The sequence below is a fragment of the Rhincodon typus genome, chromosome 7, assembly GCF_021869965.1.
Source record: "Rhincodon typus isolate 14 chromosome 7, sRhiTyp1.1, whole genome shotgun sequence".
NCBI lineage: Eukaryota > Metazoa > Chordata > Chondrichthyes > Orectolobiformes > Rhincodontidae > Rhincodon > Rhincodon typus.
The window spans coordinates 3905673-3919725 of record NC_063338.1 but is presented as its reverse complement, the minus strand read 5'-3'; the positions used below and the strand labels follow the sequence as shown (position 1 = coordinate 3919725).

Genomic DNA, 14053 nt, shown 5'->3' with positions numbered 1-14053 from the left:
ACTTGCTTCTGAGATCTGTTCCTTTAAGTGAGATCTCACCAACCAAAGCTCCAATCAATAAGGACATAACCAGTCCATTGAGGGACTCCAATTGCTTTGACTCCCAAGTCCCCACCAAGTGATGAGACCTTGACATTTGTGACGCTGAAAAACATCTAAAAATCTGCTTCCCATGCAGCCCCTTTTCCTCTTTGTTTCTATCATCCCCTCCTACCACAAAAAAAATCCTGCAACTGCAGGAATAGCATCCAGTAGCACAGTTGATACAACTCTGGGGTGGCACAATGACTCAGTGGTTAGCACCGCTGCATCACAGCACCAGGGACCTGGGTTCAATTCCACCCTCAGGTGACTCTCTATGTGGAGTTTGCCCATTCTCCCCATGTCTGCATGGGTTTCCTTCCACAGTCCAATGATGTGCAGATTAGGTGGATTGGCCATGCTAAATTGCCCATAGTGAATAGGGATGTGCAGACTATGTGGGTTAGCAGGGGAATGCAGTGTGATAAAGATGCTTTTCAGAGGGTCACTGTGGGCTCAATGGGCTGAATGGCCTGCTTCCACGCTGGGATTTCTATGAAGACATGTCTGGAAATTGCATTTGGTTGTTAGTAATGGCACTCAGTGACTAATGCAAGTTACTATCGCGATTCTAAATTAATAATGTAATGTACAGACAGACCCATTTTGGACTGCAGGCTTACTGCAAAATAAGAGTGTGCAACTTAACAGTTAACACTTAGCAGTATCTTCAATCCAGCAGTGCAGAAATATTTTTAGAATATTCAGTATATTTTATTGTGTAAGTAAAGTACCATATAAGGAGGTTTTTAAGATTTGACTTTTCTCCATTTTAATACTTGCTGGAAGAAAGAGAGCCCTATCCTTTTTTACGTGCATGTTTTCTCTGCTTCACTTGAAAATATCAACTTATTCTAGTGCAAGCTACCACAGGCATGTCCCTACTCTTGTCACTTGCCCAAGTGTATCGGCAGCCTATTTAACAATTGGTTTGTTACATTTGAACCTCTCCTCATGTGGTGCTTGCTAAAATAAAATTCAAGTACTGCAGATGTAAAATAAATGAAGAAATTTCTGGAATAACCCAGCAAGTCTAACAGCATCTGTGGCAAAAAAGGATTTTCCTGTCGCAGATGAAATAATAGGATAGTGTTTCACAGTTAATGTTTGTGCTGCTGGCTTGATTAATAGTCTGTTTACCTGGCAACCTGGCTGTGCTGGGAAACGTCAGTTTTTTTTTAATAAAGGATTCAGAACTGACACTAATCAATGTAGCAATCCTCCCTTATTTTTTACAAAGCAGAGATCAATGCATTAGCATTTAGTCCGTCATTTACTCTTAAGGGTGCTGGTAGAAAGTGCAGGTTGTGCCGTCTCATTCATTTATCTTCTATTCACTGTCTTATTAGCTTGACAAAGGTTGGGCTCCTGCCAAAATTTGTATTTGGTTACTTGTTCTATCTTCTCAATTTTTTTTGTTAGAAATCCCTTCTCCCTTGTGTCTGCTTCTTGATCACTTAACCTGATCTTTTTTAATTGGCACAGCAAACTAAGAGTCCTTGTAGGCATATGAATCCATCACAATCTCAATGGAGCCTGAATGATGAATGGAGCACACGTCTTGAACCTGTTTGAAGGTCCACTTTCAGTTCTGGGTTGTGTTGCAGTGTTCTGGAATAGATTCTGATTCTCTCATTTTCCTTCAAACTCTCAGATTTTGGCAGCAGGCCTTCCTCTCGGCGGCTACGTCGTGTGGACAGCACAGACAGTCTATCCAGTGTTCCTTTGTCAGAACTCACCACGATCCAGTGCAAAAATGTCCCAGTGGATCTGAATACAAAGGAAATCATCAAGAAGCACTTCTCACAGTTTGGAAAGGTGCAGCGGGTATATTGCCAAGCTAGTAAGGGACTGGCAGTGGTTCACTTCTCTGATCATGTGAGTACTTGAAGGTGATTGCTGCATTCACAACTCTCAATTAGTGTACCTGTTAACTTTATTTTGTAGCGCTTGGGCTCTTTTAACTTTTTTTGCAAGGACCTGCCTCCGGTTCCAAATTTTTATCACCGAACATCGTGATACAACTCGACTTTATCTCTCACTCGCTAAATCTTTTTATTCACAGAAAGGTTAAAAATCTGTCTTATCTCAGTCTTAAATATTATTCAATGATTGAGCATCACCAGTCCTCTGTGGTGGACAATTCAAAGATTCTCAACCCATTGTGTGAAGGAATTTCTCCATTACTAAATGATCAGCTCCTAATCCTGAGGCTATGTACTGCTGTTCTAGATTCCTCAACCAAGGGAAACGCTGAATCGTTGTACATTTAAATTACAGCACCTCTCGTTCTGCAAAATATCAGAGATTATATTAGCAGTTTACACATCCTCTCAACATGTGACGTCCCTTTCAACCCAGGAAGCAATCTAGCAAAGCTCACTGTGCCACATTCAAGTCAAATGTTCCTTAGTCATGGTGACCAAAGGCCCACCTTGTGAAACAGGCATAGTTTTACCCCAGCTCCATAAAATTAGCAAGACTTCCTTATTCTTCTACTTCATTCCTCTCGCAATAAAGGCTAGCATGCTATCTGTATTCCTAATTGCTTGCTGTACACTTTAACTTTGTGCTTTTGTCCTCTGGACATCCCATTTACAAGTGTCAGTCCTTTCAGGAGATGTCCTTTATTTCTATTCTTATTGTTAAAGTGAATTAATTTTGACCTGTCCTCCTCTTTGTCCATCTGTCATCATATTGCCTGCTAACTTCATCCCTACTTCCTGATTGTTAATCCATCCTCTAACTATCCTAATATCCAACTTCATGGCCATATCTTGCACACTGACTTTTTGTGACACCTTATCGAATGATTTCTGAAAATCCAGGTAGGTTTTGGCCCGAAGCATTGACTTTCCTGCTCCTTTGATACTGTTTGATCTGCTGTGCTTTTCCAGCCTTTCACCTATGGACTCTTAAAAATCTGATGACCTCTGTCTAATTCACTGGTTACACCATCAAAAAGAATTAATGAATCTGGAAAGTACAATTTACTTTTTGTAAAGCTATGTTGCCCCAACTGATCTTTCTGATTTCCCAAGTGCATGTTAAGACTTCTCTTTTTCTGATGACTGATGTAAGTTACCTGGCCTGTAGTTCCCTGCTTTCTCCAATTCTCTTATCTTAAATAGGGTTTTACATTTGCCAACTGCTGGTACTATTCTAGAATTTAGCATTGCTAGAACTCTCTTAATCCTCAGGTTCCCAATATTATCACTTGCACTTTTTAAATCAATCATGATCCTTAGTTTCCTGATTATTTTTTAATAGAATGCATTTTTGTTGATTGCTTTCCTTTGAATTAAAAAAAAATGCTTCCCGCTAATTTTTACTGACCTGAATTTTAATCTATTTTCTTAATAATCTTAGCCAGTATTCTCCTCCTACCTATGTAATTGACTTTAAGATTCTTGTTGTAGACTTGTCGCTTTCAAACTTAATATGGAATCTGATTGTATTGTGATTACTAAATCCCAGTTAATCTGTTACTCTGCAATTCATAATTAACCCAGCTTCATTGGATAATACTAGATCTAAAATAATTTTGTCAATAGTTAGTCCTACAATATGCTATTTAAGGAAGCTGTCATGAAAGCATCCTTACAAGTTTATCTGCCAGGCTAGCTTTGCCAGTTTGGTTTGTCCAGTCTATATGAATACTAAATAGCCCACGATTATTAAATTGCTTTAGTTACAAGCTCAATTTTTTTGTGCTTAATGCTCTTCTAAAAGTATAACTACTTTTGGAAGCTAATAAATTACCCCACTGGTGTTTTCTGACCCTTGTTGTTCCTTATGTCCTATCATACATAATGTTTCTAATTTATCATCTTCTAAACCAAGATTTTTTCTCATAAATGTCTTTATGTCACTCTTTATCATCATGACACTCCTCCTGTTCCATCCTGCTTGTGCTTTTTAAAATTTGATGTGTACTCTGGAATATTTATTTCCTAACCTGGTCAATCATGTCTCTATTTTGGCGATTAAATCAAACGTGTTTGTGCCTGTTTGTGCGGCTATTCTTTTTGCTGGTCCTGTTATGATTGCTTACAGATACATTTAGATAAGGGGGCTTTAATATTTTTAACCATTTTTTCCATGGACTTTGTTCACTGATGCGCAATTCCAGTTGTACAAACTGTCCCATCATGTTCCACTTGCCCTTTTTCAAATCACTAAGGTGCTCTATTGCCTTAACTTCTCTTTTTATCTTTCTAACTTCTCCATTGCCTGAGCCCGTTGTCCCAAAAGGCTTAAGTCCGGTTCACAGCCTTGATTGTACAGTGTGCAGTGTCATGATTCTAGTCTGGTTGAAGCAGAATGGCTCAGAAGTGGAACAGGTGCAATGCCCCGTATGCAAAACCCTTCATTTGACAACACTTTTGGAAGCACATGCTGAATTCTCCACTGCAGAAGTAAATTACTATGGCTGTTGAAAGTCTGAAATACTTAGCAGATTAGGTAGCATGTGTGAAGAGGAGTAGAGTTCTAATGAAGAGCCATTGACCTGAGAAGTTAACACTATTATCTGACTACAGATGCTATCAGATCTGCTGAATATTCACAATATTTTCAGTTTTTCAATGTCAATTTGCAAGTCCCCAGTGATTATCGGCTTTCAGATAATGCTTATTAGTTTAGAACCCAGTCAGTTTTTCTCCTCCATGGTCTTGTTGATGTGTTATTACAGTGCAACCCTCTCAGTGAGGCAAGTTATTATTTCATTTAACATAAAGGATGGATATGAAAGGATCAGGATATGTTTCATTGCATTTCTTCACTTTGAAAAGCTTTACTCAAGTCTGTAAGGAAGAAATAAGTAAGGAGTAAGGAGACCTGATATCCAGAGGACACATTCATTATAATTGGAAGAAAGAACCAGAGAGGAGGCTATAATTTTTTTTACTGTTATTTATGATGTGGAATCATAAACTGTTTGAAACATTGGTGGATCCAAATTCAATAGTAACTTCCAAAAGGCAATTGGATAAATGCTTGAAACTGTAAACTTCACTGGGCAGTGGTGAAAGAATTAATAGGACAGCTTTTTCAAGAATTCACTATTCAAGAATTTGCTGCCTTCTGTGCTGCAAAACCTTTTGGTTCATAATTTTCACCGAAATATGTAAGACAGAAGAAAATTGTAATTCATAGTTTTTCTCATCTCAAATTTCGAAGCACCCCACACAGTCCTCAAAGCCAATGCCAGCTAAAAGACTGAGTCATTGCCCAGGTCCTAATTGTTTAGACTCTCTTTTTAGCTACAGTGAGAATTAACATCTATTTTGTTATTGGATGAATTAAGGCTATCGCCTAACCTGTATTGGCAGCCCACACATAGTTTTCTTCCCCACCCAAAAACATTTGAAATCCTGATTGCCAGAGGACTGGCGAGCCTCTGCAACCTAGTTCCTGTTAGTTTGAGTATTTGCGTTTGAGGTAGTGAATGTGGAGGGTGTTGCAACAAGCCTCAATGGGTATCAGAAGAAAGTGGGAACAGAGTGCAGAGTCTGATCGGTTGTGATCATAAGTGAATGGTGGAGCAGGGCTCTGAGGGCCCAATGGCCAATTACTGGTCCTATTTTCTGTGTTTCTACATTTCTAAACACATTTCTTTTAAAGGCATCTGCGTCCAATGCAAAGAAAAAAGGAAAATCTCTCCACAAGCAACAGATTGAAATATTTTGGCAACGGAAGAAGAACAGTGAGTTACAGGGGCAGTTTCTGTTTTATTCTTTATCCCAATGTTTTCCCTTGCAGTTTTCAACCTTCCCTGACTGAAATCAATTTTATACAACACTGTTATAGCAAAGTAAACTTGACAAATCTTAAGAATATGATGCAGAAGTAGACCTGCTTTGTCATTCTGTACCATCCTGCCTGATTTAATTTTTGCAACAACTCCACTTTTCTGCTTGCACCCAATAACCCTTGACTCTCCTATTGTTGAAAAATCTGTCCAATATTGACCTTGAATGTATCTTATGATTTACCTTCCTCAATTATTTGTGGTAATGAATTCAAGTATTCGCAGTACTCAAAAGAAATTCTTCTCTATCTTAAAGGAACAATCTCCTTATTTTGAAACTATGCCCCCTACTTCTAAAATCCCCCATGACCTTCTGACATTGAGTCACCCTCTCAATCTTGTAAGTTTCACTTTACATTCTTCTAGCTGCAGGCGTGAGTATAGGTCCAACCTGTGTAACCTTTCCTCATAACATAGGCCCGTCATCCTAATACTAAACCGAGTGAACCTTACCTGAATTTCCTCCAATGCAAGTATATTCTTTGGGAAACAAGGAGGCCAAAACTGTACGCAGTTCTGTAGGTGTGTTTTGTTTTACACCAATACCCTGTATAGTTGAAGTAAGACTCCTAGTTTTATGCTCCACTCTCCTTGCAATAAAGACCAATGCTCCATTTATATTCCTAATTGCTTCCTTTGTCTTCATGCTAACACTTTTGTGTTTTATGCATAAAAAAGCCCAGATCCCTCTGTGCCACAGCATTCTACAGTCTCTTTCCATTTAAATAACATTATGCTTTTTGGTTCTTCCCATCATAGCAGATGAAAGCACATTTTCTTACTACTTCCATAATTGTAGATTCCAGAATTTTCTCAATCACTCATGTTAGGCTATCTGTCCTATAGTTTCCTGCTTTCTGTCTCCCTCCTTTCTTGAATAGTGGTGCTACGTTTACAGTTTTTGAATGCATTGGGACGCTTCAGAATATGAAGTGGATGGTCGGCCATGATGCACATTGAACAGTGAGATAGGCTTGCTGGGCTCCCATGCCCTTAATTTAGGAAACTTTAGAATATTACAACCTGCACATTCACTATCAATTTCTGACTTGAACTTAGTAAATGATTGATCTTCCACAGTCCTCTGGGGCTGAGAATTTCAAAGATGCACCATACCACTCAGAGAAATGTTTCTCTCCCCTTCAGTTCTTAAATGGCTTGCCTCTGATTCTGAGAATCTGTTACCTGGTTCTGGACTGCATAACCAGGGGAAGCATTCTTTCTGCTTCTACTTTGCCTATCCCTTTATTGCAGTATCTTGCTTAGAAGACCCCTTTATTACTTGATCTATATCCATTCCTTTAGAATACCTACTGTTAGGAAGCCTTTAAACTACTAACACCAGTAAGTCTTTCCTTGCTATTTCTTGTTTAAACCTGAATTGATTCTATATCTTTCAAGCCGAGATAATGTCTCTTTAATATTTATAACATCAGGATAATAACAAAGCACCCACCACCTTTTTCTTTCCGCTTATTCTTTCTCAATCTGAAATATTCAGTGCCTGGCTTGATCATATTTAAACAGCATGGCAACCAGTTCATGCCGACCATAATCCCAACGAAACTAGCCCCTCCTGGCTGCACTTGGCCCATATCCCACCAAACATTTCTTCTTCATGTACTTAGCTGTCATTTAAACACTTTGTAGCCTCACCATTATAATGCTTATAGTTCATATCCGTTTATTTCTGTTTATGCCATCGATTCAATAACTTGTTATAAATCTTCTCGGGTGCTGGCGTAGGTTCATCTAATAGGTCCTAATAGAAAATCATTAGTTCATTAAGCGTCATATGGGGGATTTCTGCTAAGAAATAAATCCATTCTGAATTTTTAATATGAATCAAAATGGTACCTTTGGAGTGTTTTTCATACACGTGACCCTATTTTGCTGATGTGCATATTTTGTGTGAGCTGTGTCTCCAGAGCTGATATCAGTACATGACATACGTTGTTGAGGTGGTAATGAGGAACCTTGGTGGTAAATATCACCAACCTCCTTTGATAGCACCTTTTCAAATCTGTGACCTCCAACATCTAGAAGGACAAGGGCGGCAGATGTATTGGAATACTTCCACTCATCAGCCTGACTTGGAACTAGATGTTATTCCCTCTCTGCAACTGGGTCTGAATCCAGGAACTCCTTCCCTTACAGCAGTGGGTGTCGTGACATTCCAGAGACATCAGTCCAGTATTACCTCTGTGGTAATTAGGGATGGGAAATAATGCCCACATGCCATGAAAGAATTACGAAGCAAGTTTTCTTCTGGGTAACTTCCAATACCAGTGTTAATTAACTTCTCTCATTGGTAGATTGGCTGAAACAGGAACTTTGAAGTTGTTCTGCACCAGACTGACATGCAGGAACTCCAGCTGCTATGGTATCTGCTGCATTAGTTTTTCATAAGAGAGATGTGATTATACTTGGAGGAGTGCAAAGGAGATTCAACAGGATATTGCCTGAAATGGAGCATTGCAGCTATGAACACGAGTCTCCAGTCTCTCTTGTTTTCTTTGGAACAGAGGATTAAGGGGGGAATCTGATGGTGGTATATAAGATTATGAGGAGCATGGACGGGTGGTTAGAAAGCAGCTGTTCCCTTTAGCTTAAGGGTCAATAACAAGGAGGCATAATTTTAAAGTGAAAAGCAGGAGGCATCGAGGGGATTTGAGGAAAAACCTCTTCACCCAGAGGGCGGCGAGGGTCTGCAACACACAGCCTGGAAGGGTGGTTGAGGCAGGAAACCTCAAACCTTTTAAAATGTACATGGATGAGCATTTAAAATGTCATTACAATCAAGGCTGTTGGCTTGGTGTGGGAAAGTGGGATGAGTCTAGGGTAGTGTATATTTTTGGCAGCACACACTGCATGAACTAAAGTGCCTCGTTTGTACAATATGTTTCTACGATTCTATAGAGGCGCCCTGTGACATGTTCTTTATTGTAATCAGAGTGGTTATTTGACTAAAGGTGTGTGGCAGCACTCTAACCAGTTGTTTGGTTCCTTCTAGCCTGTAGGATGGGAATGAGACTGTAAAAACTGCATGAGTATTGTGCTGAGACCTCGTATTGAGTTATGATGAAATAATGACTTATTTCTTTCTCCTACCCTGCATCTCTAGGTCCTGGGAAAAAATCTTCACTGGAAGAAGCAAAAGTATCGAAAGGCGATGAAGAGAAACACAGCAAAGATAAGGTTAATATAGAACAGTCATCTCCACGCAATCCACCTCCAAGATCTTCTACAGGAGCTCCTGTGAACAAGTAATTCTCTTTTACACACACCTCTCGAATCTCACCCGGCGTTGCTCATAGGGAAAGTGAAATTTCCCTCCGGTTCCATTAATGATGCTGGAAGTATAACTATGGACATCTGGAGTTCATGCAGCTGTAGGCCTGCCTTTATGATACCTGCTGCAATCTTCGGATAAGTGGCTGATTATTTAGGACTGGGATGAGCATTGACTTTACTAAGAGGGCTGTGAATCTTAGGCATCTGTAATCTAGAGGAGTTAGAATTTACTTAAGGTTGTGAGACTGATTTTTTGGGTGTCAGGAAATCAAGGAATTGGGGAGTGAGCAGGAAAGGTGGAGTTTGAAGATCAGCCATGATCGCATTGAATGGTAGAAGACGCTTGACAGGCTGTCTTGTCTACTCCTTCTATTTCTTAAGGGCTTCAATAGTAGATGTTCTGAAATGGAAGTACGCATCTTTGTGGGTGGATTTTTGATGGAATTAGTGCAGAGTGAGTGGTGTTTATGCCGGGGGTTAAGAATCATGACTTTCAAAATCCCAGTGTAAACTGAAAGAATCTGCAGCTCATTGAAGTCCAAATGTTGGACAAATGGGTATTGTCTAATACTGGGTCAAGTTTAACGAGAACTGAATCCTGGCTAACACTGGGTTATGCTTAAGGAGGGCTGGATCCTAGCTAACGCTGATTCATGTTTAGGTAAGGTTGGATAGTGCTGCGGCTTGTGATACCATAGATGTGTTGATTGATGAGTGCCACATTGTGTGAAAATCTTCTTAATTTGTATGATTTAGCGCTTTGTTATGGACAATGTGAAAATAAGGAACTACCTGAGGGGAGAAATATGCTGTGATTTGGGGTTTAAACGGTATCAAATGTTTGTTAATTAGATTTGCTCTGCAGATCACCAGTGAAGAAAACATCTGCTTTGAAGACTCTGCAGTCAGAGAATGAATCTCAGGATCTACAAGAGACTGAAGATCAGGTATCAATTCCTGACCGTGCGGTGTCGCTACCTTCCTCCCTCACCCATCTAGCTGGTACAGTTGCCAATACTCCAGAAGACAAATACAGGGTACTTGACCAGAGGGACAAGTTAATGAGACAAGGTAATATTGCAGCATTTGGTGAAATTCATCACTTTTAAGGATGCTAATCGACTTCCAACTATGTTGCTTACAGATTTATAAGAAATGATTTGTCCAATAGCTAGATTTGCTGCTTAGCTCAGTGAATCACCTCCTTCTTTTTCTTGTATTTATGTTGACTCTAATTTCTACTTTCTTTACCGTGCTCCTATTTTTTGTTTTTCTCTCATACACTTTTCTTCCTTTGTAGCTTCAGTAGCTCAATTTGTCAGGCTGAAGAGATGTTTAAATAGCATGAGGTGACATCATGCTAAGACTATGGCAGAGTTGCAACATATGAGGATGTTGAATGACCAGAGGGTAATGAATAAAATAATTGAATTTGTGTTGGGAACTGTCCTCACATAATGATCAACATTTAATGAAAAGATGGAGCCTTTCAGACAGTGCAGCTGTTGGGTGTGCTGCAGTAAAAGGAAGAGTTTTAATTTATGCTGAAAGAAAAAGATAATTTTTCTGTGTCTCCTTCTGTACCTTTAGCTCGAGTGAAAAGAACTGAGCTGGAGAAGGCAAAAGCTATTGTGGGGACATGTTTGGATATGTGTCCAGAGAAAGAGCGTTATATGAGGGAGACAAGATACCAACTTAGCTCTTTTGAGACTATTCCTGGCACTGATAAGGTCAGTTTCAAATTTTCTGTTTAATGGATTCACAATGGTGATCATTCTATAGTTTATGATGTAACCTGTATTTATTTGTGCAGCTTTGGTTTCTGCTTTTACAACTCTAGTTCAAACTGGCTTTGTATTTTACCTAACCATATTTAATGCGTAATTTGATTAAATAGTGTCTCTGAGTAAACTGTCTGCAGCACCCTTCTTCCTGGTGTTGAGAACAACAGAAGCCTGAGTTGTTTTACTGTTGTTTTCTTTTTCTTTGGTAAGGAAAGTGTTATTGTGGTTACTTGGGAAGAAAACAAGATATTTAAACATGGAAACAACTACTGCGCAAACTGCAGTAGGCTGTGTGAGGGGTCCCTATAGTGCTGGTGCCCCGGTGCAAGGGGTCCCTATATCGTTGGGGCCCCTATGAAACTAGTCATCTTTGCTTGAACTTTTTTTTATTTTTCTTTTTATTTCTCAGCCCTTCTGATGTAGTGCCAATTTGTGGAATCAGGTTTTCACAGAATGGATGAAGCTGAGAAAATGGGCATTCAGCCTGTTGTCTGTGCTGCTGCTTCTTCTCTCTCTTCCCCCTCGCCCACAAGAAATATTCACCCAGTGCCACACACCTGCCTTTTCCCAAAGCCCTGAACAGCATTCCTTTTCAGGTGATGTTCCATTTCCCTTTTAAATGCCATGATTGGATTTGCCTCCCTCAGTTTTGTACAGTGGATCCCAGATTCTGATCACTTGCTGAGTAAAAAAGGTCTTTTTCTTGTGTTATCATCACTTTACCAGTTATCTTAAATCTCTGCCCTCCAAATTACAACCTTTCTATCTAAGGAAATAGTTTCCCTGTATCTACCCATACTTTTTGTGGTGTTGTACTTCACGTTCGACAAACCTCCACTGAACTATCTCTAAGGAAAACAGTTCCAACTTCCTACTCTATCTTCATAACTAAATTTCCACATTCCTGAAACCATTCTTCTGAATCTTTTCTGTAGTCTCTTGAATATTTTCACAGCCTTCCTAAAATGTGGTGCTTAGACCTGGACATGATAGTCCAGTTGAAGACAAACTAGTGTTTTATACCAGGTTTGTTATAACTTCTTTGCTTTTGCATTCTGCCCAAAAATAAGGACGTTTTTATTTTGAACTTGTAAGAAACCACTGACACAGTCAATGTTTCCTGACCCTGTCAGTGGTAATAGTCTTATACAGATCTGTGCATAATTCGGTGCCATAATTAGCCTGTGCTGGACATGCATCATATTAATTGTTTAACTCTGAAACATTTATGGCTGCATGTGCCATAATGACTTACTGCTGAATTTGTTTGCCCTGACTATGTCATGTAGCTCTCAGATTTCTATTTTTGAGGTTCCAATGATTCAGTATCAATGATCCTATTACAAACAGGCAGCGATGGATATGTTTGCCATCCCACAGGTTAACCATGAAGCTGCAATCAAAGAATATAGCAGGTCATCTGCAGATCAGGAAGAACCTTTACCCCATGAGCTTCGGCCTGCTGCTGTCCTGAAAATGACCATGGATTATCTCGTGACGAAGATTATGGATTTGGGTGAAGGCAATTACCGGGATTGGTATGATTTTGTATGGAACAGAACTCGTGGAGTAAGAAAGGTGAATTTACAATGCTCAATTCATCTTTGATGCTCAGCCAAGATTTTATGCACATGTGAACATACATTTCATATCCATTCAGATTTACCATTGTCTTCGGAAAGTTGTTGACATTATCTATGGGGATGTGCAGGTGAGGTGCCAGGAGGAGTTGCTGTAAATCACTGCAACTCATTATGAATTTGCATTGCTTTGTTTTGTCTTGATGCCTTTGGTCTGGCAATGCAAGTCAAGTTAAAAAATACATTCTACTTGCAGGCTCACCGCTGTAGCAGATCAACCCAGTTTCTTTGTGATCACCTGTTAATTGCTAGGGCTAGTTAACCTGTGAATTAGTCCCAAAAAATTTGATTTGAAATGTTTTGGAGTTTGGTTGTCTTCATCCAGATCCAATCAGCGTTGGTCTGTTACACAAGTCTGTCCCTAATTCGATATTTTATTTGTTCTAATTTGGAGGGCCGTAGGGGGACAGCTATGAGAGAGAGAAATAGATAGGTAGTGATTTTAGGGCCCTGTCCAAGGTGGGGTTGGAGTCCATTCTTGGGACAAGGTAGAAGCATTTTTAGATATTTTCTTGACCTTTTTAGGAGATGTTATTACATATCCCTGGGGCATGTGGGAGTGGAACCCAGGTGTCCTGACTCTGAGATAGAGACAGTGCCACTGCGCTCCCAGAGCACAAGCAGTTTTCTTTTTTGGAAATCTGACATTATTGCACCTGGTGCTAGTAATTTTTATTCAAAGTAAATTCGATCTGCGACTCATAAGTACATTGGCCCAATTGATCAAGATCGCTTTGTAATCTTGGCTAATCTGCTTCACTGTTGACTACACCACCAATTTCACTGTCATCCACAAAACTACTAACCATTCCTCCTAAATTCTCATCCAAATTGTTTACATAAATGCAAACAATAGGGGATCCAGCACCGATCCCTGCGGAACACCACTAGTCACAGGGCTCCAGTCCAAACAAAACAACTCTCCACCATCTGTCTGTCTCCTGCCGTTAAGCCAATTTTGTATCCAGTTGACAAGCCCTCCCTGAATCCCATGTGATCTAACTTACTAAGTAGTCTACCCTACAACCTTGGTAAAAGCTTTACTAAAGTAACAATGTTTACCGCTCTGCTCTCATCAATCATTTTTGGTTTTTAGTGATTGGTGTTGATTAAGGAATAAGTTGGAGAGACCATCTGTTTCTCGTTGGATGGTACCAAGGGAGCTTGTATATCTGCCTCGATTTAATGTTTTGGCCAAAACGTGGCACCTCGTACAGTGCGTAACTGCTTTTACACATCATGAAACATTCTGTATATGTTGTGTTCATGTCCTCTTATAATCTTTTATAATGACAGACTGGAACCTATCTGCATTGAATCCCAGTACTGTACAGAATACTCCTGTATTCAGTACTTTCACACTCATACCGATGTTACAATGTGTCAGGGTAACCCAAATGGAAAAAGCAATAACTATACCTGTCTGACATGCTTTGTTTCCC

At 39.7% G+C, this 14053-nt stretch overlaps 1 protein-coding gene across 1 annotated transcript in view; it reads left to right on the top strand.

Annotated features, from left to right (window-relative positions):
- LOC125483464 (minichromosome maintenance complex component 3 associated protein) overlaps positions 1 to 14053 on the top strand; it is a 35136-nt gene that overhangs the window by 5780 nt on the left and 15303 nt on the right. Inside the window, exons 2-7 of the mRNA XM_048598677.1 lie at positions 1736 to 1959; positions 5707 to 5788; positions 9018 to 9159; positions 10053 to 10258; positions 10778 to 10917; positions 12352 to 12549. Coding sequence (XP_048454634.1) covers positions 1736 to 1959; positions 5707 to 5788; positions 9018 to 9159; positions 10053 to 10258; positions 10778 to 10917; positions 12352 to 12549 — 992 coding nt within the window. The remainder of the gene's footprint in view (positions 1 to 1735; positions 1960 to 5706; positions 5789 to 9017; positions 9160 to 10052; positions 10259 to 10777; positions 10918 to 12351; positions 12550 to 14053) is intronic.